This window comes from Pinus tabuliformis, chromosome 6 (assembly GCF_031772625.1).
Source record: "Pinus tabuliformis cultivar Carrire ecotype Pingquan chromosome 6, CPIR1, whole genome shotgun sequence".
In the NCBI taxonomy this organism is placed as follows: Eukaryota; Viridiplantae; Streptophyta; class Pinopsida; order Pinales; family Pinaceae; genus Pinus; species Pinus tabuliformis.
This window is the reverse complement of record NC_142292.1, coordinates 564,542,255-564,569,588: the sequence shown is the minus strand read 5'-3', so window position 1 is coordinate 564,569,588 and position 27,334 is coordinate 564,542,255. Positions and strand designations below refer to the sequence as shown.

The 27,334-nt window shown below is 39.5% G+C and overlaps 2 protein-coding genes across 5 annotated transcripts in view; both read right to left on the bottom strand.

Moving 5' to 3' along the window:
- The window catches only part of LOC149259765 (Clathrin adaptor complex small chain family protein), a 220,802-nt gene that overhangs the window by 106,810 nt on the left and 86,658 nt on the right, over positions 1-27,334 (bottom strand). The window lies entirely within an intron of this gene.
- LOC149259767 (uncharacterized) lies at positions 9,533-11,801 on the bottom strand. The gene is made up of 3 exons (XM_089377128.1): positions 10,599-11,801; positions 10,350-10,491; positions 9,533-10,221 (listed from the first exon to the last, which is right to left on the bottom strand). Exons 1-3 carry the CDS (start codon positions 11,779-11,781, stop codon positions 9,759-9,761), a joined length of 1,788 nt encoding a protein of 595 aa, XP_089233254.1. The 5' UTR covers positions 11,782-11,801; the 3' UTR covers positions 9,533-9,758.

Sequence of the window (27,334 nt, the reverse complement as noted above, 5' to 3'; positions counted from 1 at the left end):
ATTATTAGGGAGGTGTCGTAATTACAGACAGTGGGTTGGATCGAGGGGTATGTCAGATCATTCCCCCATATATCTTGAAATCAGTGGCCATGATCACAAGCCCAAAGCACCTTTCAAATTCAATGCAACATGGTTGAAGGATCCAGAGTATATCCGTCTTGTATCTGACTATTGGAAGGCCAATCCTCCCAACTTGAGACGAAACATATCGGAGGGGTTCTCACATAATCTCATCAGCCTCAAGCGTATTTCTATGAATTGGGCCCATAACAAACGATTGCATGATGATGAATCCCTTCAAACAATTGAATATGAGATTGCAAGCCTAGAGGATGAGCATGGAAGAGGCTATCTGTCTGATGATTTTAAGACACATCTCACTTCTCTTGTTGCTGATCAGGATAAAATATTGAAGGACATGGAAGAATCATGGAGACTCTGAAGCAGAGCTATATGGCTGAAAGAAGGGGATGACAATACAAAATTCTATCATAAATTTGCCAATGGTCGTCGTGCTATCAATATTATTTGGCAGATGACAAATGATCAGGGACAGTGGGTTCAATCATTTCAACATCTGGCCTCTCTCGGCTCATCACACTTCTGGAATCTATATAGGGCTCCGCGTAATGCATCGTTGGCAGAAATCATAAGAGTGGCTCGTTTATTCCCCCACTATGTGGATCAGGAGGATGTTGAGGATTTGCTTAAGCCAGTCTCGATGGGGGAACTAGAGTCCACACTTAAATGGTTTAAGAAGGACAAGAGTCCCGGACCTGATGGATGGCCTGTGGAGTTTTATATAGCCTTTTTTGATATACTTGGGGAGGATCTTCTTAGCATTATCGAGGATTGTCATACTTCGGGTCGCATGTATGATGCCTTCAACTCCACCTTTATTGCCCTCATACCGAAGACAAACTGTCCTGAATCCTTCAATGATTTTCGACCAATCTCGCTCTGCAATTGTATTTACAAAATAATGGCCAAAATCATTGCCAACCGCCTTCGACCCATCCTCTCAGCACATATCTCACCTGAGCAATTTGCATTCCTCAATAATCGCCAGATACATGATGCAATTGGTACAGCACAAGAGGTTCTCCACTCTATCAAGACAAAGAGATTGAAAGGTATGATTCTAAAGGTTGATCTTTCTAAAGCTTTTGATCGTGCAAGCTGGCTATATCTTAGAATGCTACTAACACATTTGGGTTTTCCTCCGGAGTTCATCAATTGGATAATGTGTTGTATTACTAAGGTATCCTTCAGTGTTCTTATTAATGGCTCAGCTTCTCCATTTTTTCATGCAAAATGGGGACTCAGACAAGGATGTCCCCTCTCTCCACTACTATTTTTGCTTATCATGGAAGGCCTTAGTAGACTTATATTTGAAGAATGTCGCTCGGGGCGCATACAAGGCATCAAGATCACCAACGACTGCACATTGACACACTTATTATTTGTAGACGATGTCCTTCTTTTCCTTAATTGGAGTATTGAGGATCTGACTGATTTATATTTAATTATGTTACTATTCCCCTTTACCTTACAATCTATGGATGATGGACTCAAGTACCTTGGGTTTTGTCTAAAGCCTCTGCATTACAGAATTGCAGATTGGATATGGCTGGTGGCAAAGATTGAGCGCAGACTCAATATCTGGCATCATAAATACCTCTCAAGATCCGGTCGCCTTGTACTCATCAAATTTGTTTTGGAAGCTACTCCTGTCTACTGGATGTCCTTGGCATGGATCCCAACGGGAATCCTTATGAGAATTCAAAAACTATGTTGCAGATTCCTATGGAAGGGAAGTCAAGAAGGACGAATATATGCATGGGTCTGTTGGGAGCTGATTGCCCTCCCTAAGAAATGGGGAGGGTGGGGTTTAAAAATCCTGACTCATTTCTCCTCTGCTCTTGCAGCCAAATTGGGGTGGCAGATTCTCACAACTCGTAGTCTATGGACTGAGGTTGTCCTCCAAAAATACATTTACCCCCTCTGTATTCTGGATTGGATTAGACTACCCTCTTAGAGCAGGACTGGCATCTCGATTATCTGGAAAGCAGTTCTTAATTCTATATCATATATACGTGATGGGCTAACCTGGCGAATTAGGTCAGGTACCTCTGTCAGAGTTGATCTGGACTCCTGGACAGGAAGTGGCAACGCATACAGTCTACCACAGGAATTGATTACATATCTATCCAATACAGGCATCAAACATCTTGATCAGATTGTAGATCCTGAGAACTCCAATCTCTTTTCTGAAGCCTGGAAATTAGCTATCCAACTAGACTGTCAGACCAGGCAGTAACTCCTCAAAGCAAAATTGATTCGTATATTCAATTCCTTCAGGTAGGTCTTCATTATATACATGAGGAAGAGACTGTTCACTTCATCTCCCGATGATTGTTCATGTTACTTATTTATTTATTTACATTATATTCACCCAATCCTGATGATTAGGTGTCAACATTCCCCCCTTAATCTAAAGGGATGTTGGTGGGTCCAAGCATCATTCTGAATCGTTCAAGCTTTTCTCTTCTAAGTGCTTTGGTGAAGATGTCTGCAATTTGCTCATTAGTGGAACAATGATGGAGATGGATTGTTTTGGCCTCAACATGATGTCGAATCAGATGATATTTAGTATTGATGTGCTTCGTTCAATCATGGAACTTTGGGTTCTTGGCCAACTTTATTGCAGAGGTATTGTCAATCATGAGTGGAGTTGATTGTACTTGTTTTACCTGCAAATCTTCAAGAATTTTCCTGAGCCACACAATTTCTTTTGTTGCTTCAGCTGCTGCCACGTATTCTGCTTTTGTTGTGGAATCTGTTGGAACTGATTGTTTGCGTGATCTCCAGGAGACATCTCCTGATCCAAGACTCATAGCATATCCTGAAGTAGATACCCCAGTTTCTTTGTCTCCATCGAAGTCTGAATCAGAGTATCCAATCAAGCTGAAGTCGTCCACCTGTGTATACTTGATTCCAAAGTCTTGAGTTCCCTTCAAGTACCTTAGAACTCTTTTTGCACCAGATCAATGTCCCTCACAAGGCTTTTGCATAAACCTGGAGAGGATTCCAACAGCAAACGAAATGTCTGGTCTGGTAGTAGTTAGGTAGTTGAGACTTCCTACAAGCTGTCTATACTTTGTTGCATCCTCAAATTCTTTTCCTTCAATAGATGTGAGCTTTAAGTTTTGTTCCATTGGAGTAGTAAGAGGATTGCATTCTGTCATGCCAACCTTGTTCAACAGATCTCCAATGTATTTCTTTTGAGAAAGAAATATGGACTTCAGAATCCAGATGTTGGGTTACTTCAATACCAAGATAGTAATGAACATAGCCCAAATCAATCATTTCAAAACCTTTCCCTAATTCCTTCTTTATGGATGCAATGTAGCTTTCATTGTTCCCTGTCATCAAAAGATCATCTATATATACTACAATATATACAACTATTTTGCCAACTTTCTTGACAAATAAAGTTGCATCATCAAGATCATAATGTTTGAAATTGAGTTTCAGAAGATGCTTAGTTAGTTTTTCATACCAGGCTCGCGGTGCTTGTTTGAGGCCATACAAAGACTTCACAAGTTTGCGTACTTTATGTTCATGTCCTTTCACAGCAAATCCTTCAGGCTGGCACATAAAAACATTCTCTTTTAGATCTCCATTCAAGAAAGCAGTTTTTACATCCATTTGATGGACTTTCCAACCATTCTGAGCTACTAGGGCAAAGAGTGTCCGGATGGTAGCCCATTTTGCTGTGGGGGCAAAAGTCTCCTCATAATTGACCCGTTCCTTCTGTGCAAAACCTTTTGCCACAAGCCTATCTTTGTGCTTGTCAAGTGAGCCATCAACTTTATACTTGTTCTTGTAGACCCACTTGCAGCCAATTGGTTTGGTTCCTAATGGAGGATCAACCAGCTTCCAAGTGCCATTCTTTATGAGGGCATCATACTCCTTTTGCATCGTTTCTTTCCATTCATCATGAGAAGCGGCTTCTTTGAAGGAAGTTAGTTCAAAATCTGTAGACAAATTCAATTCACAATCATAAGAAACATCCATATCAACAGGTGAATTAGAGTCATCTACATCACCTCCATTTTGCCGGTTTGAATTTCTAGTTCCTGTCTTTCCAACCTCATTAGGATGAACACTTTCAAGTCTCTTTGTCAGCCACTTTGGGGGACCTTTCTCAGATGGTCCAGGCTACTCCGTTGATTGAGTTGGGAATGAATCAAGATTGAGTCTCCCAATTCTATCAATCACATCACTTAAAGCATCATCCGTTGTTGGAGTTTCATGCGGGGGAGAGTGTTCTTCAGAAGAAGATTCCACATGTTGATCTAGTACAGGAATCCCCCCTTCAAGATGTGGAATTTGATTATCAAATTCTTGAAATAATTTTGCTTTTGCGAATCTATCCAAGCGATCAAGTTGTCGCTCAACAACATTGTCAGTTTTGGATGATTCAAGAAAAATTACATCTCTAGATACAACAAACTTTTTATTTACTTCGTCATAGAGACGATATGCTTTGGAGGTGTTTGAATACCCCAGGAAGATACACTTACGACTTCTAGCACCAAGTTTGTTTCTATGTACCTTTGGTATCACGGCATAACAGGTGGAACCAAAGACCCTGAGATGCTTTACCGAAGCAACATGTCCATACCACATTTCATATGGAGTCTTGTTTCTAATAGCATTAGATGGACATCTATTCTTTATATATGCAACACATAGAACATCATCAACCCAAAACATTATCTTTACATTTTTGAAGAAGATCTTGGATCGTACCATATTTAAGATTGTCTTATTCATTCTTTCAGCTACACCATTCTATTGGGGATTATAAAGCACAGTTGTTTGATGTTTGATCCCATGTTGGCGAAGATAGTTTTCAAATTCATTTGATGTGTATTCTTTTCCATTATCAGTGTGAATAGACCCAATATGCGATTGTGCATCATTTTCAATCCATTTATGAAAGTTCTTGAATGTTTGAAAAGCATAAGATTTGTTCTTCAATAAATAAACCCAACACATTCTGGTGTAGTCATCAATAAATGTCATCATATATTTATTTCCATTTGCAGAAGGAACAGGCATTGGACCACATAAATCTGAATGAATGAGTTCAAGTTTTCTATGTGCTCTTGAATGTGAATCATGAAAAGACTGTTTGCTATGCTTTCCTAGAATGCAAGCATCACATTGCTTAAGTTTCATAGGAATTGTAGGCAAACCAGCAACACCATTTTTCTTCAACAAGCGGAGGTTGTCATAGTTCAAATGTCCAAATCTAGCATGCCATAATAAACTTGATGGAAGTGTACCTTCTTCATAATGAGAATTGTATGAGAAATGTTGTGCACGAGCAGAGGTTCCTTGCAGCTTGAGAAGCCTTTCTTCTTCTATTCCCCTCATGACAAGTGAGTGGTTAGATGCTTTTCTCACCTCAAGCTTGTCATCAAACATATGAATGGAGTGACCTTGCTGGCGGATGTGGACCAAGGACAGCAAGTTTCTCTTCAGCTGTGGGAAATAGAGAACATGATGTAGAAGAAAGTCTAGAAGACCAAGCAATCGAACCCTGATTGTGCCAAGCCCTGATGGCTTGATTTTTGATTGGTCTGCAAAGTATACTACTCCATCAACATTGTCAATAAATTCTTCAAAAAAATCTTCTCTATGAGTCATGTGGCAGGTTGCTCCTGAATCAAGCAACCAATCATTTTTCCAAGAAGCAAGTGAAGCATTAAATAAATCTTCGTTTACTCCAATATTACATTGTGCCACAACATAGTGAGCGGATTCAGCTGCTTTACCTTTGTCTGTATCATCAGTTTTACCTTTCTGTTGGTTTCTTTGCTGCTCAATTTTGTCCCATGGTAACTTGCATGTAGAGGCATCATGTGATCCATTTCTTTTGCAGCGTATGCAGTGCAAATCTGTGTTTTCTCCTTGAGAGTGTCTACCCCCCCTGCCTCTGAAATATCTTCCTCTTCCTCTTCGACCACCTCTTCCTCTTGAAGAATCTTGAGCAGGATGCTTTTCTTTATGAGCAAGACACACAGCCTCTTCAGAAGATTCAGGGGCTATCTTCTTTCTAAAAGCTTTCTCTCTTTCAGCAAACTTTTTCACAAGAGAGTCAAAGGTAATATCTTTGAGATTTCCATTTGCTTGCAATGACTCGAGATACTTGGACTAAGTAGGATAAAGTGCCTTGAGAAAAGCGATAAGAGGAATATCCAATTCAACCTTAGTGGATTTGATACCATGCATTATAGACTTTACTTCGGATGCAAGAGCAAGAGGATCGTTATTTTTCAGTTCAAGAGTGAAGAGTTTAATCATGAGTTGAACAACTTCAAGTGCAGAATGTGAGTTATAGAGTTCTTTCAGCTTTTGTAAGGCTTCAAAAGCAATTGAAAATGGTGAAATATGGCGACTCACCTCTTCATTTACAAATGCTACGATTAATGCATAAGTTTTGTTCTTCTCTGTTTTCCCAAATGACGACCTATTTGTGTGATGTACGCTATTCTGGCTCTTTGTCTCCGTCTCCAACACACACTCCTTTCCACAACTCTCAATGAGCGTGTGTTTTATCATCTGGGCCCACTCAGGATAGTTCTCTTTGCCAGTGAGAACTATTCCCACGATGGATATGATTGAATGCATACTGTAACAAAAAAACTTCTGCTGCAAAACTTTTACTCTTAATGGGAAAAAAATATAGTTCTGATATGACTGGACAACAAACTCAACTTGACAGCAAATGTCAATACCCAAGGCATATATATCGGCACTATTCAAAATATATATCGGTTACATTGATCACCCAATGCAACCCTTCAAAAAACTTTAACACACAGCAGCGATTTTAAAACATGCACAAAATCAGGCATAGGACAGCGCTTCATAGGCAGTGTATTCAACTCACAAAAATCAGGGCTCAACTTACATCATAGGACAGCGCTTCATCAGAGTGGCGCCGCGTACCAAAACAATTCAATATTCAACGCACACCATGTACATTCAACGCATGGCTCAAATCAACTTACATATGCATTTAACATATGCCATGAACAGTGTTCAACGTATGGTATTAATCATATTTTACATACCATGAATCAGCGTTCCAAAACAGCATTAATACAATCAGCGTATAGCCAAAAAACTTCAATCGTACAGCCAAAAAACTCAACATATATACCAGCATCAACACTCAATAAACTTGGTGTGCTTTGACATCAACGCAGGTGTGCTTACGCAGAGCTCAATTTGACAGCCTCACGATGGCTCTTGGGGCCACGCAACAACCAGAGCTATTCCAACGAAACATCTTCAATGGAGATAATGCTTCACGGGTTCACCACAGTTCCGCAGAGGAGAGTGTTCTTCAGAGTAATTTTGGATCAGAGGGCGGAATGGTTTACTCTCACGGTCATGGAGACAATATTCCAGTTCTGAAGCCGTCCCTCTCTCAACGCTTTCTGAATTTAGGCAGTAAGAACAGTAGATAGACTGCACAGTAGGCACGCAGAGAGGCAGTGAGCAGACTGCGCAGTAGACAGAGAGGACAGAGAGCATAGTAGACAATGGACAGAGAGCAGTAGGCAAAAGGGAGTTACAACTATTTTGGGAGCTGGCTCTGATACCATGTCAGACCAGGCAGTAACTCCTCAAAGCAAAATTGATTTGTATATTCAATTCCTTCAGGTAGGTCTTCATTATATACATGAGGGAGAGACTGTTCACTTCATCTCCCGATGATTGTTCATATTACTTATTTATTTATTTACATTATATTCACCCAATACTGATGATTAGGTGTCAACATAGACATTCCAGATATATGGCATCAAGATTGGTTTAACTACATTAACGCCCTCACCAAATCACATGTCAGGATTATCTAAGGGGACGATGAATTGATTTGGGCAAAGGCTAAGCACAACAATTATACCCCTAAGGATGGATGCCCTGTAATATTTTATGCTTATCGACCACCAGTTCATGAGAGGTGGTGGAGCATAATGTGGAAGATGAAAGCACCCCCCCCCGCTCTCAACTCTTCACGTGGACTGTTCTCCGAAACAAAACCCCCGCTGGGGATAACCTTAAGAAACGCTCCTTTAATGGACCTTCGTGGTGTTGTTTATGTCATCAAAACTCTGAAAGCATTGATCATCTCTTTTTACACTGTCTTGTCACAATGGATCTCTGGGGTCTGCTCCTCTCGTCTCTTCCCTTACCCACCCGATGGCAAGGCAATTCTATTCAGGAGGCCTAGAATACTTGGTGGTCGATGGTCAGGCCACTTAAGGCTCGAAATATTCCTATCCTTGTCTGCTGGGCCATTTGGCTTGCTAGGAACAAGCTTATTTTCAGTAACATAACACCTATATGGAATCTTATCTCAGTTCGGGTCCTGTCCATCTATTCCCTTATTCCTGATGATGATCTTCCTACCTCCCAGCGTACTGTTATCCCTGGAGTTATTGATAAAAACCAGTGTTGATAATATCGGTATCGGGAAAATATCGGCGAGGGTCCGGAAAATATCTTATCGGAAATATCGGCGAAAATATCGGCAAAATATCGGCAAATATCGGCAAGCATAAAAAATGCATAATATATTCATTTTTTTCAGATTTCTAAACATATAAAGCAATAACAACATGAACTAAACACATTGGCACATAAATATGAAGAAAACACTGATATATATGATGTCAAATAGAAATGATACATCAAACTTCAAAGGCGATACCAAATCCTGCTGATCCCTGATAGTGATAAATTGATAATTGTCCAATCAAGGACTCAAACAAAAATTAAAATAACATCACATATCCTGCTGATCCCTGATAGTGATAATTGTCCAATCAAGGACTCAAACAAAACAACATCACATATATAAAAGTTTAAAAGTATTTCATCATCATGAGTTATAAACTTATATGTAGCAAAAGTTGCAAAACAAATAAAACTAGCAGCTATCTATCTGAGACCATTGGCCTCTCCCTAGCAGCTTTCTTTCTGTCTTGTTCAGCAATTGCTTCACGAGCTTTTTGTATAACCTCTGCACTAGAAACCATACAAGGCATCACATCTGCTGCATCATATGCAGAGAGTTTAGCCAGATGGTATTTCAATCGTGTAATCCCTCCTGACATCTTGGTCCCACACAAGTTGCATGATATATATGCCTGATTTGCCCCACCAACAGCCTCCCCATACTCCGAAAATGGGTCCAAGGCTTTTGGCATATTTGACATTTGTAGTGAACTAATTCAAACCTAGGGCACAAAAAAAACAAAAAATTGGCATTAAACGAGTATAACTATACAGTGCCCAGCAAACACTCAAGAAACTATTTTAATTTTTAAAGCAACATCTTCATGTTCAGAATTTAAACAACAAAAGCAAGCATAAAAAATGCATAATATATTCATTTTTTTCAGATTTTTAAACATATAAAGCAATAACAACATGAAATAAAGTTTAAACACATTGGCACATAAATATGAAGAAAACACTGATATATATGATGTCAAATAGAAATGATATATCAAAGGCGATACCAAATCGTGCTAATCCCTGATAATTGTCCATTCAAGGACTCAAATGTGGAGAACCAATACAAAATAACATCACATATAATAATAAAAGTATCTCATCATCATGAGTTACATGTAGCATAACAAATAAAACTAGCAGCTATCTATCTACTGCCCTCTCCCCCTTTTACGGGAAAACATGATGGGTTGTTTGTCAGGCCTGCCCCTAGTAGTAGAAGGCCCTGACACTGCCTCTGCACCTAATGTCAAATAATGAGTGATAGGCATGGAGCTATGCTCTCCTATATCTATAGCAGATGGTGTTGATGCTGATGCTCCCGCAGTGTCCTCCTCCAGCTCCTCCTGCTCCTCCTCTAAGTGTTGCTGCTCCTCTGACTCCGAGTCCTCCTCTTGCTGCCCCTGCTCTAATGGATCATCTGCCACTGGCTCCTCCAACCATGAAGGTGACTCCTCCAATATGGGCTCCTGAGACTCCACCCTCCACGGAGACAATACATCAATATTGTCTAAGGAAATGGCATCTGGATCCACTGATGATTCTATTTGCCTCACTCGAAGTCGGATGTTGTAATGCACATACACCAAATCGTTGAGGCGTGCGAACTCCAACCTGTAAGAGTGTCAAAAAAAGTAATGAGTCTTGACTCTTGACTCTTGACACTTGAAGGTCATAAATTAAAAATTAAAAATTACAATAAGTGTAATTGCTCAACTGAAGGCTTGAGTTCAAAGTTATACCTGTTGCGCTTTTTGGCGTGTATTTTCTCAAATACACTCCAATTGCGCTCACACCCTGAAGAGCTACATGTTTGACTCAAGATTCGTATAGCCAAATTTTGCAAATTTGGTACCCTTGCACCATAGCTTCGCCACCAAAGATCTACAACAAAATAATGAAATAAAAAATTCAAAAAGTTAAAAGTTAAAAGTTAAAACATAATTAAATTCAAATTTCTAATTTCTAATGAGTGATGACTTGTCACTTACGTGGCATGAAGAGGGCCCTTTCCTTAATGGCATCATCAAAGCCAAATAGGCCAACACAATCCTGATAACTATGTATCTCGCGGCTGATTTTGCGACGAAGCTCAGAATCAGGTACCATCCTCTCAATACAGGAATGGAGCCCTTCCATCACCTCGCCATCAAAACGAAATTTGCATTTGTATGCAAATGCAGGGTTGAGGAAGAGTGCTGCTGCATGAATGGGTCGATGAAGCATCCCTGTCCACCGACTATCGATCACATCCCATAACATCATCTGCCTATTAAGGCCAGCAGAACCCTTGTCTGCATAATAGGAACGAATGGCCTCCTTGGCCCTATCCATGCCCTCATACAAATAAGGCATTGCAGGCTTCTCTCCATCCACCAATCTAAGAACCTTTACTATAGGTTCGCTAACTGCACATGCTTCTTGTACTCCACGCCAAAATGTCTCAGAGTACACCATTTTTTCAATGGCTCTCCCATCAGGTCTCCTGCTGTATCTACAACCACGCCAATCATCAGACACAAACATTTGCTTCAACTCGTACTGACATCGAAGCAAAGACTGAAGAGTAATAAAGGTTGTGGCAAAACGTGTGATGGCAGGACGCCGCAACTCCTTGTTTCTAGTGAACCTCCTCATAAGGCTAAGAACAAAAGCATGGTTATAAATAAACTTGGGGATGCTCCTAGCCATATCAACTGCCTCCTTGATGAAGGAGAGTTTCCCCATATCCTCAAGCAACAAATCAAGACAATGCGCTGCACATGGAGTCCAGAACAATGTGGGATGCCTCTCCATAAGCATTCTGCCGGCAGACACATAATTAGCTGCATTGTCTGTTACGACTTGCACCACATTCTGCACACCAATCTCCTGAATGAACCCATCTAACAACTCACATATCGTTGCTGCATCTTTGATATGTTCTGATGCATCCAACGATTTAATAAACATGGTACCTTTAGGACAATGTACCAAGAAATTTAGAAGGGTCCTACCCTTCCTATCTGTCCAACCATCAGACATCACTGTGCATCCAGTGACTTCCCATGTCTGTTTCAACTCCGCCAATCTAGAGTTGATGTCCTGTTTTTCTGCTTGAAGAATTGGCCCCCGCAACTCCTCATATGTGGCACTTTTGTACCCTGGGCCCACAACAGCAATAGCATCACACATTGGTTGCCAAAATGGATTGGTTTTTGTGATGCTGAGAGGTAGGTCGCTCCAAAAAATACACCTCCCCATGACTCTATCTGCTTCTTCCTTCTCCTTTTTTTTATAAAGCGATTTTATGCCAGGCTGTGCTCCAGCTCCTGTTCGTGGAACAAAAAATGATGACCTCGCATTCACACTAGCAGTAGCGCTAGCATGTGATGGTGTGCCAGTTGTGGAGCCCCTCCCACTAGGGCCAGTAGGGCCACTACCCTGAACATCAAAATCAGGAGAAGATATCCCAAAAGATCTACCTGGACGTTCAGCTTTGTTTCTTTCCGCCTCTTCCTTCTTTCTGTCCTTTTCTTCAATTGCCTCAAGAGCTTTTCGTATAAGCTCCGGACTAGAAACTTGACAAATGCCAACATCATGTCCAGTGAGTCTAGCAAGATGGTATTTCAGTCGTGTAACCCCACCTGTCATCTTGTCCCCACACAATTTGCATGAAAGATATGCACGATTTGTCCCACCATCAGGGATCCCATACTCCCAAAATGGGTCCAAGTTTTTTGGCATATTTGTATTTTGTAGTGGGCTAACTCAAAAGGAAACCTACAGCACCAAAAAAAATTTGGAATTAGTAACTTAATAAGTTAATAAGTAATACGAATTTACGAAATTCCATGGGTGCAGGTCTCAATATCAAATCCTCATTCTTCAAAGACAAATGGACTAAACTTTAACAAAGTTCTACAAGAAAAATCCAAAGGTCTTGAAAGAAAATTAAATTTTTAATAGCCTAGCTTTTAAAAATTAAAAGTGTAAGAGCAATAACAGTATAACTGCAACGCTGCAATTTTACAGGTTCAGCCATATCTTTATACAGGTTTACAGGTATGCTAACTTTGGCAGCAGAGTAATATGCTCATTGCTACCTATACAGCATCTATTACTTTGATCATGATGTTGGTTACTTGTTGACCCTCAAAAGCAAAGGGATTAAGTTATTAACTAAGGAGATAACACAGGCCTTAGAGTCACTTTCAGTGCATCTGCAAGTTGAGCATGGGTTTGCTTGTGATCTTCATCTCACTGATCAGTTAAAGTGGAGACTACGGTAGCAGGGTAGCCTTATCAGTCACAAATAGGCATCTTTTATTGTGTTTGCTATCTGTGATCACATGCTTCTGAAAATATTAAGGACAGTCACAAGGTTTTCAAATCTATGTGTCATAGTCAATAATAAATAATAAATATCATTTATGTAATCTGCAATCTTCACACAAAGGACCCTAGTCAAGCTATGTAGAAAAGAGTCAAAAGACATTAAAATCATAAAATATAAATGTATTCAATAACAGCGTTAGAGGACTGCGATTTGGCTGCTACAGGCAGTGTATACATTGAGGATATTATATGTCAAAAGTTTATCATGTAGGTTTCGATCTTGTTGTCATATAGATTACTCTGCCATTGTCATCATATAGCAAGGTCATAGTCATTGATATGCCAAGTTTTACTGCCATGTAGAGTCAACGCCATTTCTCTATGTCACTATCAAGCTTTTACCAATCGTTGCTCCTGTATAATTTCAATGCGAGACAAAGTAATCTTTGCCACTGTGTAACAGAATAATCGTTGCCACTGTATATGAGCAATGCTCACAGAATAGAGGCAAGCCATAGATAACATATGTGGGATAAATAAGAGCCATGCGATCAATGTAGAATACAAGCCACAAAATATAGATGCGATGACTGTAGAAGACAAACCATGCGATCACTGTAATAAGTTATAGACTGTGCGTATATAGTCTCGACTCTCCATGCATATAGAATGACGTGCATACCTGTAGGCTGGCCGCTGTAAACCCTCCTTCGCAGCCAAAGTTCAAACCCTCCGCACTGTTCGCACTCGCAGCGTCTCGACTCTCCAGCTCACGAAAATCAAATGACGCTTTGACGGTAAACAAAAACCCAATTTATAAACTCTGCCGGCGATATTCACCATCGTCGCGCGATTTTTATAAAAATATCGCCGAAATCTCGGATTTCTCGCGATATTTTCCAGCCGATATCTCGTTTTCAAGAAAATCGCGCGATATTTACGAATCTCGGCGATATTATCAACACTGATAAAAACATTCCCTGGGCTTACTTTGATGGCTCTACACAAGAGGAGGGATGCAGCGGGGAGTCATGCTATATTTATCTGACTCTCATTTTTTCAAAATCTAGATGGGGCCGGTTAATGGGACAAACAATTTTACTGAACTAATCACACTCAGACATCTTCTACAATTTGCATTACAAAAACAGTGTAGACATCTACAAATATTTGGGGACTCCAAGAACATTATTAATTGGTTCAACAATATATCTATTTGTCATGCATTTTCTCTGAGGCATATATTGGATGATGCACTTTGTTTAAGGGCTCAATTTGATACCATTATTTGCCATCATATCTACAGGGAACGTAATCAAGTTTCCAACCAACTTTCCAAGGAGGTTGCAGTTTGGCCTAGGGGTTCATGGCTGATCCTGGAGTAGTTGGACGGGGACCATTACCAGTACTACCACATGCCATATATTGACATTAGAGTATAGGGGCTTGTAAGGCCTGTTTTTTGTATATTTTTTATCTCCATCCCGTATATATTCAGATTGAACACTATGTTGTACATATATATTTTGACATGTCAATATGCTATCACTATCAGCACTCCCAATGGGGGTTTTTTGTACTCAGTATTTTTGAAGGGCGAGTCGCCCCAACTTACAGCATATGCTTCTATAAGCATCTACAACATGTAATTTTCTTATCTTAATGAAAATTACGATTTTTCCTTAAGGGAAAAAAATCATTACAAATTGGTGTGTGGATAGCAACTTGTTGAAACTCGGACCAGCAATAAACCTTAAAGAACTAGAAGCTCGGATTAATACTCAGGACTATGGAACTCGGAAATTGAAGCCTGGACGTTAAGGGTTTAAACCCTGTCACCCTCGAACCTGTGACAAATTTGTGCACAAGACTTTTGTGACTGCATTTTCGACCTATGGAGACTGTCCATACATTTCGGAGTTGTGAAGACATCTTTAAGTAATTTTGGAGTTGTCTTAGGGATATTCTTGAGCAGACCTTGGAGTATCATCCTTGAGCACATTGTGAAGCACTAAAAGAATTGTTTGGTGCAGAACTTGAGCAACTTATTGAAGATATCTTGGGGCAGCCTATTGAAGACACTTTGAGGGATTCTTGAAGACATTTGGAAGACTTGTAGAAGTTGATCCTGAAAGCACCCTTGGAGATCATGATGAAGCCCTCATAATGTGACCTTGGAGAAATTGTTTGGGTAACATGAAGAGTTGTGGTGACAGCTTCTAAGAAGATAAAGTTGTCATTGATGAGCTAAGTGCTTTGGAGATCGATTGAGGGCATTGTTGAAGGTGAAGATTTTGTCAGGATTGGTTGCAGAAGATATTAGGAGCCTTGAAGAACCACTGAATTCATATTGAAGATATGAAGCAGTGGGTTGGAGCCCTAGAGAATAGGAGTCCTCAAGAAGATCAGGTTGGAGCCTGTACCAGTGAGAGTGTTGGAGCTCTAGAGGTTGGTGCCTCATAAAGACAAGGTTAAAGCCTTGGGGAAGATAGCGTTGGATCCCTAGAGGTTGGAGTCTTGTGAAGTCCAAGTGGGTGCTTCGCAAAGTACAGGTTGGAGCCTATTGGATTGGAGATTAGTGTCTTCATCTAGGGTTGGAGTCCTAAACATTAATTGTACCTGATTTATTGTAAAAAAGAGGATTGAAGTCCTCGATACTTTTGATTAATAAAATCATTTATTCTATATTGTTGATTTTGTGTTCTGGTTATAAGTGATCTAAAAACTGGTAAAACAACAATTGTAAAAGAAATACTAATTCACGCCCCTCTCAGTATTTCCAACAATTGGTATCAAAGCCAGTACCTTCACTCAAAGCCTAACAGCTTGAAGGTAGATCCTTAGAACACAAATGGCAAAGCCAAGGAAGAAAGCCTCCAATCCTTCTAAAGATGTCTCTTCTTCAACCATGAAAACAGAAGATAATCAAATTGGGAAAGCTCCATTGTTCAATGGAAACTTTGATATATGGAAGGCAAGAATGAAGAATTTTTTAATGGCTCAAGGTTTTGAAGTCTGGGAATCAGTGATTACTGAAAGCACGATGGAAGAAGAATCCAAGGAATATAATGCAAGAGCAATAAAGTCAAATCTTGAGTGGGCTACCAGATCCTACAAAGATCAAAGTGGAAAAATATCCTTCAACAAAATATATGTGGGACAAACTTCAAAATCTTCACTCAAAAGGAGCATTAACCATGACCTCTAATGAAGAAGCTGATGAAAAGCAAGAAAAAAGTCCACAACGCATAAAGGAAGCTGAAAACAAATGTGAAGACATCAATACTAAGGAATACCTAGAAGATGAAGAATATGAAGAAGATCTCAAGGCAAAACTTATAGCTACCCTAGAAGAGATAAGCAATTTGAAAAGGAAAATGAAGTGTTCAAGAAGCAAGCACAAGATGGTGACCATGACCTTGACCTATGTTACTTGGGAGCGGGAGCGGGAGCGAAAACGGGAGCGGGAGCGACCATTTTCAGAAGCTCCCGGTTTGGGAGCGAATCCGTGAGCGATTTTTTAAAAATATATATATTTTTTATATTTTTTAATTTTTGATACATATATGTCAACAAAAACATGTAGAATGATGAATTAGACATAAAAAACATAAAAAAAACATAGATTGATCATTGAACCATATCACATCAATCATCTAGAAATTATAATCGTCATCAACCATGTCCACAAGTTAGTAAAATACATATTACAACTGCAACATATTGAGTCTTATAAATCATGATTCATCAAATTCAATCTTAAGGTTTCAACTTCAAGCTTTCAGAATTGAAAATTCAATAACATTTATCATCATTGATCACCAAAGTTGTACTTGTAAGCTAAGTTTAACCATTACAAGAAGTAATATCGAAGATATTTCTAAGTCCTAACTTCTAACTGTTAACATGTTAAAAATTTATAAAATGAAACATGAATAATGAGATGAAATGAAACAACTTTAGTCTTTCACAAAGCATCATATTCATAATTCACAATCATTACCAATGAGTTATAATTGCCAAGGCCCAACTTCAAACTTCAAATTTTCATTGTCACAGTGATATAATGTTTACAAAAAATATCATTATGATATGAAAGAGTCAAGAGTCAAGAGTCAAGGACTCAAAACTCAACAGTTATGAAAACTAAAGTCTAATAGAAACTAAAAAAGACAAGTAAACTGTAAATCTACATGTGGCCCTTGCCACGAGAGTCTCCAGGAGTATAAGCAGGTCGTGGTGGTCTTCTAGGAGTCTCCCGCACAGACCGACGACCAGAACTAGAACCTCCACGCGAGGGTGTAGATGGAGGTGGCGACAGCAAAGGAACAAGACTCGAACCTCGAGCACTGCTACTGGATGGTGGAGGTGGAGGTGGAGGTGGCATGGCTGCTGCAGCTGCTTCATTTTCATCCCTTACAAGTTCCTCTTCTAGTTCTTCAATATGTACAATGCCATCCTCCAAATTGTCATCCTCTGGGTGATTGTCCCAAATTTTATATGTGGGATCCTCATTAGCCCGATCACAGTAATGACTCAACAACCTCAAGTTGTAGTGCACATAAACCAAGCTTTCTGCTCGGTTTTCATTGAGTCTGTTTCTTTTCACATTATGAATATAGCTGTAGGTGCTCCAACACCTCTCTGCAGAAGAAGAATTTACAACCTGTGAAAGAACTTTTTTTGCCAATTTTGGCAAAAGTCCGTGGCCGCCATATGTTTCCAACCATGTGAAAGATTCAAATTTATCTTTGTCGTCCATTGCATGGAAGTTACCATACAAACCAGTGCCACTGAAGTGTCTGCCTATTTCAAGGCGCACAGCTGCACATTCCTCCCTGTCAGGTACCAACTTTTCTAATGCTTCCAAATATCCTTTAGTTACCTCTGGATCTAAATGGGGTTTGGTCCTAACCCCACCCCCTGCTGCAGGTTGGCCCAACCAAGATGTAGAGTAGTATTTTGGCGTAAGGATATACGCCAAGCAATGTAGTGGAAGGTTAAGCCTATTCCACCGTTCACACACACAATCATGAATCAGTTTGTACAAGTTGGGATCTCTATTATGAACAATGTCTTTTATTTCCCCCAACATGGTATCCATTTGCTCATACACCTCGACAATCACTGGTTTGTCTGTATCTGCAAACCGAATCATGTGATAAATTGGCTTGGTGAAATCCAATACCTACCTCACACTTGTCCAAAACTACCCATCAAGAGCGGCCTCCTCCACCATTTCAAAACCTGCCATGTCAGCTACATTTGTAGCCCTTTCCTTTAATACCTGCCAATGTGGACTTGATACCATGCTAGCTAATGCCTCTCTTACCTTCAAAAGGCGCCTGAAGGTGAGGTAATAGCTACCAAATCTAGTCTTCGCAATCTTCAGCAACTCCAATCTCGAGTGACTGCGGAAAAGGCCATGGGTATTGCTATGATTTGTAATAAATTTTATCATTTGTTTGCCTTTCTTGTACAAATTACCAATCCATTGGTATTGTTCATTTTTGTTTTTGACAATATCATGCTACAGAAGGTTCAATGTGTGAACCAAACATCCAGACCAAAATATGTTGGGGTATTTATCCTCAATAATTGCTCCCGCTGCCTTACAATTAGGAACATTATCAGTGATGACTTGGATGACATTGTATGGGCCAATACGCTCAATTGTTTCAAGTAATGCTTCTGCAATGTTGATGGCGGTCTTGAACTTGTCTGAGTAATCATGTGCAGCTAGAAAGATGGGACCACTAACAGACACAGCAAAAACACTTATCAATGGCTTGCCTTTTACATTTGTCCATCCATCAGATACAATGGACACCCCATGGTCAGTCCAAGAACTTGTCATTTTATTCAAAGAATGTGACATTTTTGCTTTTTCATGGTCAAGGCCAACGGTTCTTGCCTTGTCATACCCAGGGCTCTTGTATCCTTTAGGGGCATCATTTATGGCAGAAACCATTTCGTGCCAATAAGGTGAGCGAAGAACATTGAATGGTATCCCACATGCATAGAGAAACCTGTAAACTTTTGAATCCACATCATTCCTACACCCCTCATCAAGGAAATCTGATATGGTTCTACGCCTTAAAGATGATGACCCTGTGCCTCCATGTCCATATCCACTGCCTTGGGAGGATGCTGAAGGAGTTCTTTGTGATTGTGAGCTTGGTTCAAAGAAACCCCTTGATTTTTTTGTTCTGTATTGGGCTTCCTCCTCTTCCCTTATGTATTTGGCTCTCTCCGCTGTTGACACCGCTGTACAAGTTTTGATTCCTATTTCATCCCATGGCCTTTTCCCGCAGAGGTGTCTTCTAGCACGGGTGTATGAACCTGTGTAATCAGTGTTGCAATGGGGGCAATGAAATTTAGTGGTTCCACCCCCTCTCCCTGTTTCAGCCCTGTTAACATATTTCCACAATGGAGTTTGGTCTTGTTTAGTTTTTTGAGGGTCATGTTCACCCTCCTCCAGCTCCTCCTCACCGGGGTTTTCACCCATTTGACTTTCTCCAGCTTCTTCATCCCCCTCTTCAGTTTGAGGCTGGCCCCTCCGTTTCCTACTCTCCAACACCATAATAACCATAAAAGGGACCAGGAAGAGGAAAATGCCAAGAAATATAGCCAGGTCCATGGTGTTTGATGTTTGTAGGGTTTTGATTCTTGAATCTGCAAATTAATTTAATTTATTGGAATTAATTAATTTAATTTATTAATTTGATTTAAATACATGATTTTTAAACTCAATAAGCTAAATTAAATTAACTAAATTACTACCTAACCAACTAAACTAACTAAATTACTAAGTTACTTACCTCTGCAGGCTTGCTCCTCGCTCCTTGGCACTTGCTCCTCGCTTCTCAACACTTGCTCCTCGCTCCTTGGCACTTGCTCCTCGCTTCTCAACACTTGCTCCTCGCTCCTTTGCTCTTGCTCCAGCGCCAAACTCAAGCTCAATGAAGTAGCAATGAATATTTTTTTGGCCCATTGGCCTTTTAAAACCAAATTTTTTTTTTTTAAATTTAATTTTTTTTTGGGTCCGCGGAATTTTTTTTTGGGTCCGCGGAATTTTTTTCCGCCGACCCGCTCCCGGCCTCACGCGAATCGCTCCCGGAGCGATCGGGGAGCGATCGCTCCCGGGCATTAAAAATCGCTCCGGGAGCGCCGGAGCGATCACTCCCTAAATCGCTTCCGAACAGACCAGGGAGCGCAAATTTTTTTAAGGGAGCGCGTTCCCGAAAGTCGCTCCCGTCCGGGAGCGATTTTGGGAGCGCGCTCCCGAGCCGCTCCCGCCCGGAGCGCGATTCGAGAGCGGGTTCGAGGGGGGGGACGCTCCCCCGCAACATAGACCTTGACAAAACAAGGAAGGAGGTTGACATTGTTAAGCTACAAGTACAAGAAAGAGATATGGAGTTCACCAAGCTTAAGGGCGAATAGCATCAAAACAAGAAAAGGCATCATGAACAAGGCATATCCATGACAAATCAATTAGACAAAGCAAAGAAAAGGGAAGAGTCTTTGTCAAACCATCTTGAACAAAGGCATGAAGACTTGAAGGAAAAATTGGTCAATACAAGGAAAATGGCTCCTCCCTTAAATCTCAGTTGGAAGAAGCAAAGAAACAAGCACAAGGAGTTGAAAGGGTGATGGAAGTTTTGGCCCTCCTGGAAGGACAATTCAATGAAGCAAAAAAGGAAATAAACACTATGACATGCCAACTAGAAGAAAAGGTTGAAGAGATCTTCAAATTAAAATCAAATATCACCTCTCTCAAGGCTGAATCATGTGAAGCAACGAGGATGAAGGCAGAAATAGGGAATCATCTAGCAAAGAAGGATGAAGAATGCAAAATGATGAAAGAAGAAATTAATCTCCTAAGGAAAGAAATTGATCATCTGAACAACAATCTAAAGAGCTCTCAAACCCTAGATGACATTCTTAGTCATCAAAGATCCCCCCCTGATAAGTCAAGTCTTGGTTATGCAGGTGAACTCACAAGCAGAAATGATGCAAACTCTAATGCTTCAAACAAAAAGGATGTGTAGAAGCTTTGAAGAAATATTGATACCCCTAGTTCCAACAAAAGCAAGCAAAGGAGTCAAGACGACATTGGAAGAAACCCTACTCCAAGAAGATATGCAATGGTTGTCAAGAATGCAAGAGGCAATAAATTTGATCAAAGGATCCCAAGACAGAATGAATTTAGAAGTACATCAAGGCAATCTCCATCCCCCAAGTACAAAAGTATATTTTTTGGCTATTGCTATTCTTGTACAAATTTTGGGCATATGGAAAAGGATTGTAGGGCATACAACAAGGACAAATATAATGGTCCCCATCAATCTGCTAGAAGCAACTTGTCAAGAAGAATCCAAGCTCCCTCACTGATGAACAAGATGGAGTGTGTTGACCACCACGTGTCAACGACCCATAGCAGTACACCCCCTTTTCTCCCAAAAGGGATAGCGCCTGATCGACGTGTTCGTGTTGTTCAACTATCATCATCAGCAGATCCGTGTCGTGTATGTAATTGCCTAGGTAAACCTAATTTTCTGGTGACGATCTACATTCTAGGAGGTTTTTTGTCTCACCGATCCATTCTCAGATGGTCGGCAAAGTTTTCCTTCAGCGTTACCCCAAAGCCGGAGTGGATTTTGTCACTGGGATCTTAAGGGAGTCCTAGTGTTCTAGATCGAGTCTGTGTAAAGGTGATTTGGGAATAATCCTAACTATTTGGTTAGGTTATTTTATTACAAATTGTTTGATCCACTAGATTATATTTTGGTGTCGCAGAATTGGGTAGTCTGTGAGGATCTTTTGCAAATGGGTTTTTCCCCTTGAGATGTAAAAAATGTAAAAATCATGATGTAAAGTGCCTTGAGGGTTAGAAAAATAATTTATCCCCTCATAGGGTAATTAATTAATTTTTCTGGCCAAAATTAATTAAAATCCTAAGCCAGAAATTTAATTAATTATAGGTCCTAGGTAAATTTAAGTTTTCCAAAGGCAAAATTCGTGGGTCCTTTAAAAATTAAATTTTAAGAGGTCCAGGGACTAAGGTTAATTGATTATTTTGCTAAATTTTAAGCCTTTGGTCCCTAGGGTTAAGTCAAAGTCAAAATTTTAAGGAAATTAATTCAAAAAATTTAATTTTTGAATTAATTAAAATGCATTAATTGAAAAATTCGAAATTTCCTCAAAAATTAAAATTTTGACGGATGAGATTAAAAGAAATTTTGATTCTTATCACCGGTCGAGATTACTTTGACAAAGATCACTCGAACTAGCCATTGGAAGATTTATCTTTAAATAGGAGGTCAGTTGTCAGTTGAGATCATCCAATCTCTGGATCGTGTACTAAGCTCAAGCTCTCTTGTATACTTTTTTGAATTAATGCAAAATTCTTTGGGGTTTCAACGTGCTGTAGTGTTCCTTTTCATGAATATATGGTAACATTGTTTTAATTTCGGCTTAATATTATGTGAAAACTATCAATCAATAGCTCTCTTAGAATAATCTAGATACAGGTACCTTATTCAGTTTGTCGAATCTAGGGTAACATTTTAATTTTGATTGAAGTAGCAGGTACCTCTATTTCTCTACTTGATTTGATGGTTGATCTAGTGTTTGCAAAAGATCTCTCAAGTTCTCATTGAGCGTTTGGGGATAGTCTTCAGTTGGACCAGCCAACTCTCAACACATTTTCTAAAGAGCCTACTTCATATAAGCCTCAGGATTTATCTAACGATAATCTTTTTTTCTACAAGGTGTTTTTGGGCTAGTACCTCTCTAAAATTTCAAAATATTTTAAATATTTTGTGGGAAATTTTGATAGATCTAGCTATTAAGATCCTTAGATTATCAGATCTGGGAGCAGAGTTTGACTCATACTCCTCAGATCTGATAGATCTGTAAATTATTTGTATAGATCTGTAAATTATTTGTATAGATCTGTTATTTACTTGTGTAGATCTGAAATTTTGTAACATAATTTTGAATTTTAACACTTGGGTTTTTGGGATTTTCTCTATTTTTGTACATATTGGGTATTGGGTTTTTCTCTTTTCACTTGTGTAGAAATAGATCTGAGAAATCAGTGAAGAAAATCTTCAGATCTGAGCTAGATCTAGACCCTGAAGGGCAAGATCTGGGCTCAAAGATTGTGTGCAGGAATAGATTTGAGAAATCAACCAAGAAAATCTTCAGATCTGAGCTAGATATAGACCTTGGAGGGCAAGATCTAGGCTCAAAGATTGTTTACAGGAATAGATCTGAGAAATCAACCAAGTAAATCTTCAAACTTGAGATTTTTTTCAAGCATATCTGGGGGTTTTGAGACAGATCTAGGCCCTGGAGGGGCAATATCTTGTCCCAAATATTTTTGCAAGGTCAACCATTAAAGATTTTGTAATAAATTTCAAGATCTGAAGCAAAATAAAAAATTTCAGAACAAGGGCTTCAAGTTTTGGGGCTCCTAAGCCCAGATCTGCCTTCTCCTAGCCCAATGCTAGTTCTATTGGGCCTAGATTCCCCTTGCTCCATTTCTGATTTGAATATTTGATTTTCTGAAGCTAATCATTGGTGGGTTTTTGCAGAAAATTTGGTAAAAATTTGTGTTTCAGGTATTGAAAAACTTTGGGCAACTTAAGCAAGTGATCTTCAAGGCCTAGGGCCTAAGGGTTTAACCTCTAAACCATCTTTTTCCTCATTGTTTGCTACAGCAGTCATATACATTTCTAATAGTGGTGAAAAACACATCTAAGTGGTCTAAAATTAACTAAAAAAAAATTGTTAAATACATTAATAAGTCATTTATGTTTGATGTGTATCAAAAATTTGGCCTAGATCTACATTTTGGGTGATTGTTATCTCTGAATAATTATGTTTCTGAAGTTTGAAATATAACAGTGGAAAAATTTCATGTGTGTTAGCCTAAAATCAGTTCCTAAGTTGTCTAATACATTAAGGAATTAATTTCTTGAGTTGGGCATTCATAATTAGGCTTATTTCATGTTTTAATTGATGGTTGTAATAAGTATATCAAATCTGATATAATTCCGGAAATCACATCATAACAAGCTGAAAAAATTTTATAATTCATGTGGGCAAGTTTGGAAAAATTTCGAAAGCTTACTGTTTTCATTGTCATATTGTTGTTGTCATAAAGTTTTTCTTACTACTGTCCTAAAAATTAATTTCAGAAAATTAAGTACTCTGTCATGGAATTGTGATAAAATGCATATCCTTTGTTTCATAAACTGAGTATTTTTTTGAGCATATGTTGACATTGATATCGTATTGCAAAGTTGTTTTTGTTCTCTTTGAGCTAAATTGTGTCAAGAAGATTTGAAATAAGCAAGAGTTTTAACTATAGTATCTTCAAAAGTTTATTTTCTAAGTCTTCATCTAAAAAAAGGCGAGCATTTCATTTGGGTAATTGAGGGCTTTTGCGGCATAAGTGTTTTCCCATTCTCGAGTCTAACTTCATCTCATCTTCCGGTGCATTTGCATATAAGTTAACTTTGCATAGATAAAATTTACTTCCAAGCATAAGCTTGGTCGATAGACAGATAGATCTCCATCCGTCTTTTCTTGAGAAGCCTGTTTTAATAGTACTTAAAACGGTGACCTTGCAGTCGTCAAAGCCACAGTTCTCTGCAGCGCCGGAGGCACCGGGTATGTTAGAATTTCAAGAGAGGTATCGTTAATCACACCTTAGTGTGCTTCTCCTGATCTTCTCTCTACCAATTACTACGAAATCAGGCTCAACACAAAAAAGATTGAAGGGTTCACATTTAAATAGGCATTTAACTAAAATTAACCAAGATTCTTGCATCTCACATTAGTTTTAGGATCTGCATTTCATATAAAATAGTCATTCATCTAAGCAACAATTGCTAATCGATTACTTGGTCTTAATTTCCCTAGCAAGATCGTTGACTCCATAAGGCACTAGTATCAATCGTTTAAAATCTAATCAAATCCTATAAGTCTTGCTAAATCTTAATCAAGTACTTGATCGCTTCACTGTGTCTCCCGAACTAGTTGGTTCCCAACTAGTTCTTCTTCATTCCATTTTTCCATAGGGTCTACCCCCCTTAGCCTGTTGTAGGGAGACAGCTTAAACAGAGAGATTGGGGATCAGGGTGACAGCCCCCGATCTGAGTCGTTGTCGCGGTGCCTAGACATTTTGTGCGACAACAGAGTGCTTCAAATATCATAACATTGGACATATGGCTCGTGATTGTAACAAGCTAAAAACATGACTACCAAGCAAGAAAAGTGTTGGAAACACTGAGAGGGGGCTGAATCAGTATTTCTTTTCAATTGTTATTATTACCAGTTTAGATTCTTTACAATTTTAATTAAAGAAATGAATTTATTAAAATATAGAAAAATATTGAATACAATATCTGATGAATTTTGCCAAGCACCAACTTGGACTTTGATGAGGCTCCAACCTTTCCGACCCTATCTTAGCAAGGCACCAACCTTGAATTTAGGAGCACCAACTCCAAGGACACCAATCCTTCCAATTCTGAGGCACCAACCCCAAGGGCTCTGACCCTATAGTTTTACTTTGTCAAGAAATGTTTGATTGTATTATACTGCTCCCAAGGACTTCTTTACCAAACCCTATCCTTGTAGTCTTTGTAATAGGTCGTTGTCTTCCCTATGGCTTCACTTCGGGTCTAAGCCTTCCAAGATGAACCCGGTCAAAAGATTTGTCTTCCTGCTCTATCTTCAGCTTCCTTCTTCGCTCGACCTTTGGCTTTTGCTGCACCTTCGGCGTCTGCTAGACCTTCGGCTTCTCGACCTTCAGCTTCCTCTATTTCTTCAAGTTCACGAGTTGTGAGTTGTTTCACTTTCTCTGTAATGGATACCCGAGATCAATGTTCTTCAACTTTAATGTTCCGGTGTATTTCTCCTCTGATCGACCTTTGGCTTCTTCTCCTCTGTTTCTGCTCATCCTTTGGTTTTCTTCGAGTTCACGAGTTGTGAACTATTACTTCCTTTTCTATGTATTTTGATGCCCGAGATCGATGCTTGAGGTGAGGCCTTGTAACTTGTATTTATACGAGTTTCCCCAATACGCAAAAGACACGTCCATTTGGAAGGAGAGGTCGACTTATGGATATTCATCCAATTACTCATAAGCTTGTTTTATTACAGAAAATTTCATAGGAGAGACCGTACCCAATGAGGTCCCACATCCACGTCATCAATCGCAATCGCAACTTTCGGAGGTCTCGCAATCGCAACCTTTAATATTACCAATGTAACATTTTCAATACTCATATTTCCGATGAAGTGGACGCAATATAATATTAAACAGTCGTCAATAGATCCATCAGGTCCACAACTCCATCCCAATCGGCGGTCCGTTGGGTTTATCACAATCGGCGGTGTGACATCCTTTAAGACTTTGCGATATGACAATTCCGATACACGGAAGCAACGTTTCTTTAAGCTGAATTGTAATGGTCCCGCGGGTCCGTATATATATCGCAATCGGCAGATTTGAACGAAACATCCCTTTATGGCTTGCGATTATGCAACAGATGCAATATTGTATGGAACTGTTACCATAACCTGTTTTGGGTCCGCAGTACATATCGCATCACAGGTTTTGGGTAGTGGCACATAATAGACCGCTAGCAAAGTCGTCGATATAAAGTCGCCGATGTGTTTTATTACATGTGTTGGGGATTTTAATGGGTTTCCATGGTTTAATACACCCTCCACTTATTTCTTCGATATTACTATTAACTCCTCCGTTAAAACTGTTTATGCTCCTCTGTTATGTGTTCCTCTTTGTTTCTTAGTTCTTTCCTTTTCCACTGCGTGTTCCTCTTTGCTCCTTTCGATGAACTTCTTCCTCTTGCTCTTTGGCTTTCTCTATTGATGACATTTGATATCTTTCCTCCTCTACTTTCCTTCTTGGGTCTACTGCTCCTGTTGCTTCGCGGATCTTCTTTGCTTGGCTTCACATCATTATTTAGTATCCAGAATATTGCCATATTGACATCAATGACAATCTAGATCAACAATCTCCCCCTTTGTCATTGATGGCAATATTCTTCTTCTCTCCCCCTTTGACATCAATGGCAAAGGAGTGCACAAGGACTCCCCCTGTCGAACTGCTCCTCCTGTCAAATTGTTCCCCTAGTCATGCGGCATTTTAAGAATCGGTTTAGTGTGATGCTAAAGCAATAACCCCCATATTTTGACGGAGATGTTCAAATGCTTCTCGAGGAAGAGGTTTGGTGAAAATATCTGCAATTTGTTCCTTGGTATTGATATATTCCAACTTGATGTTTTGTTCAGCCACCTGTTCACGGAGAAAATGATACTTGATTGGTATATGTTTGGTTTTTGAGTGCATCACTGGATTTTTACTGAG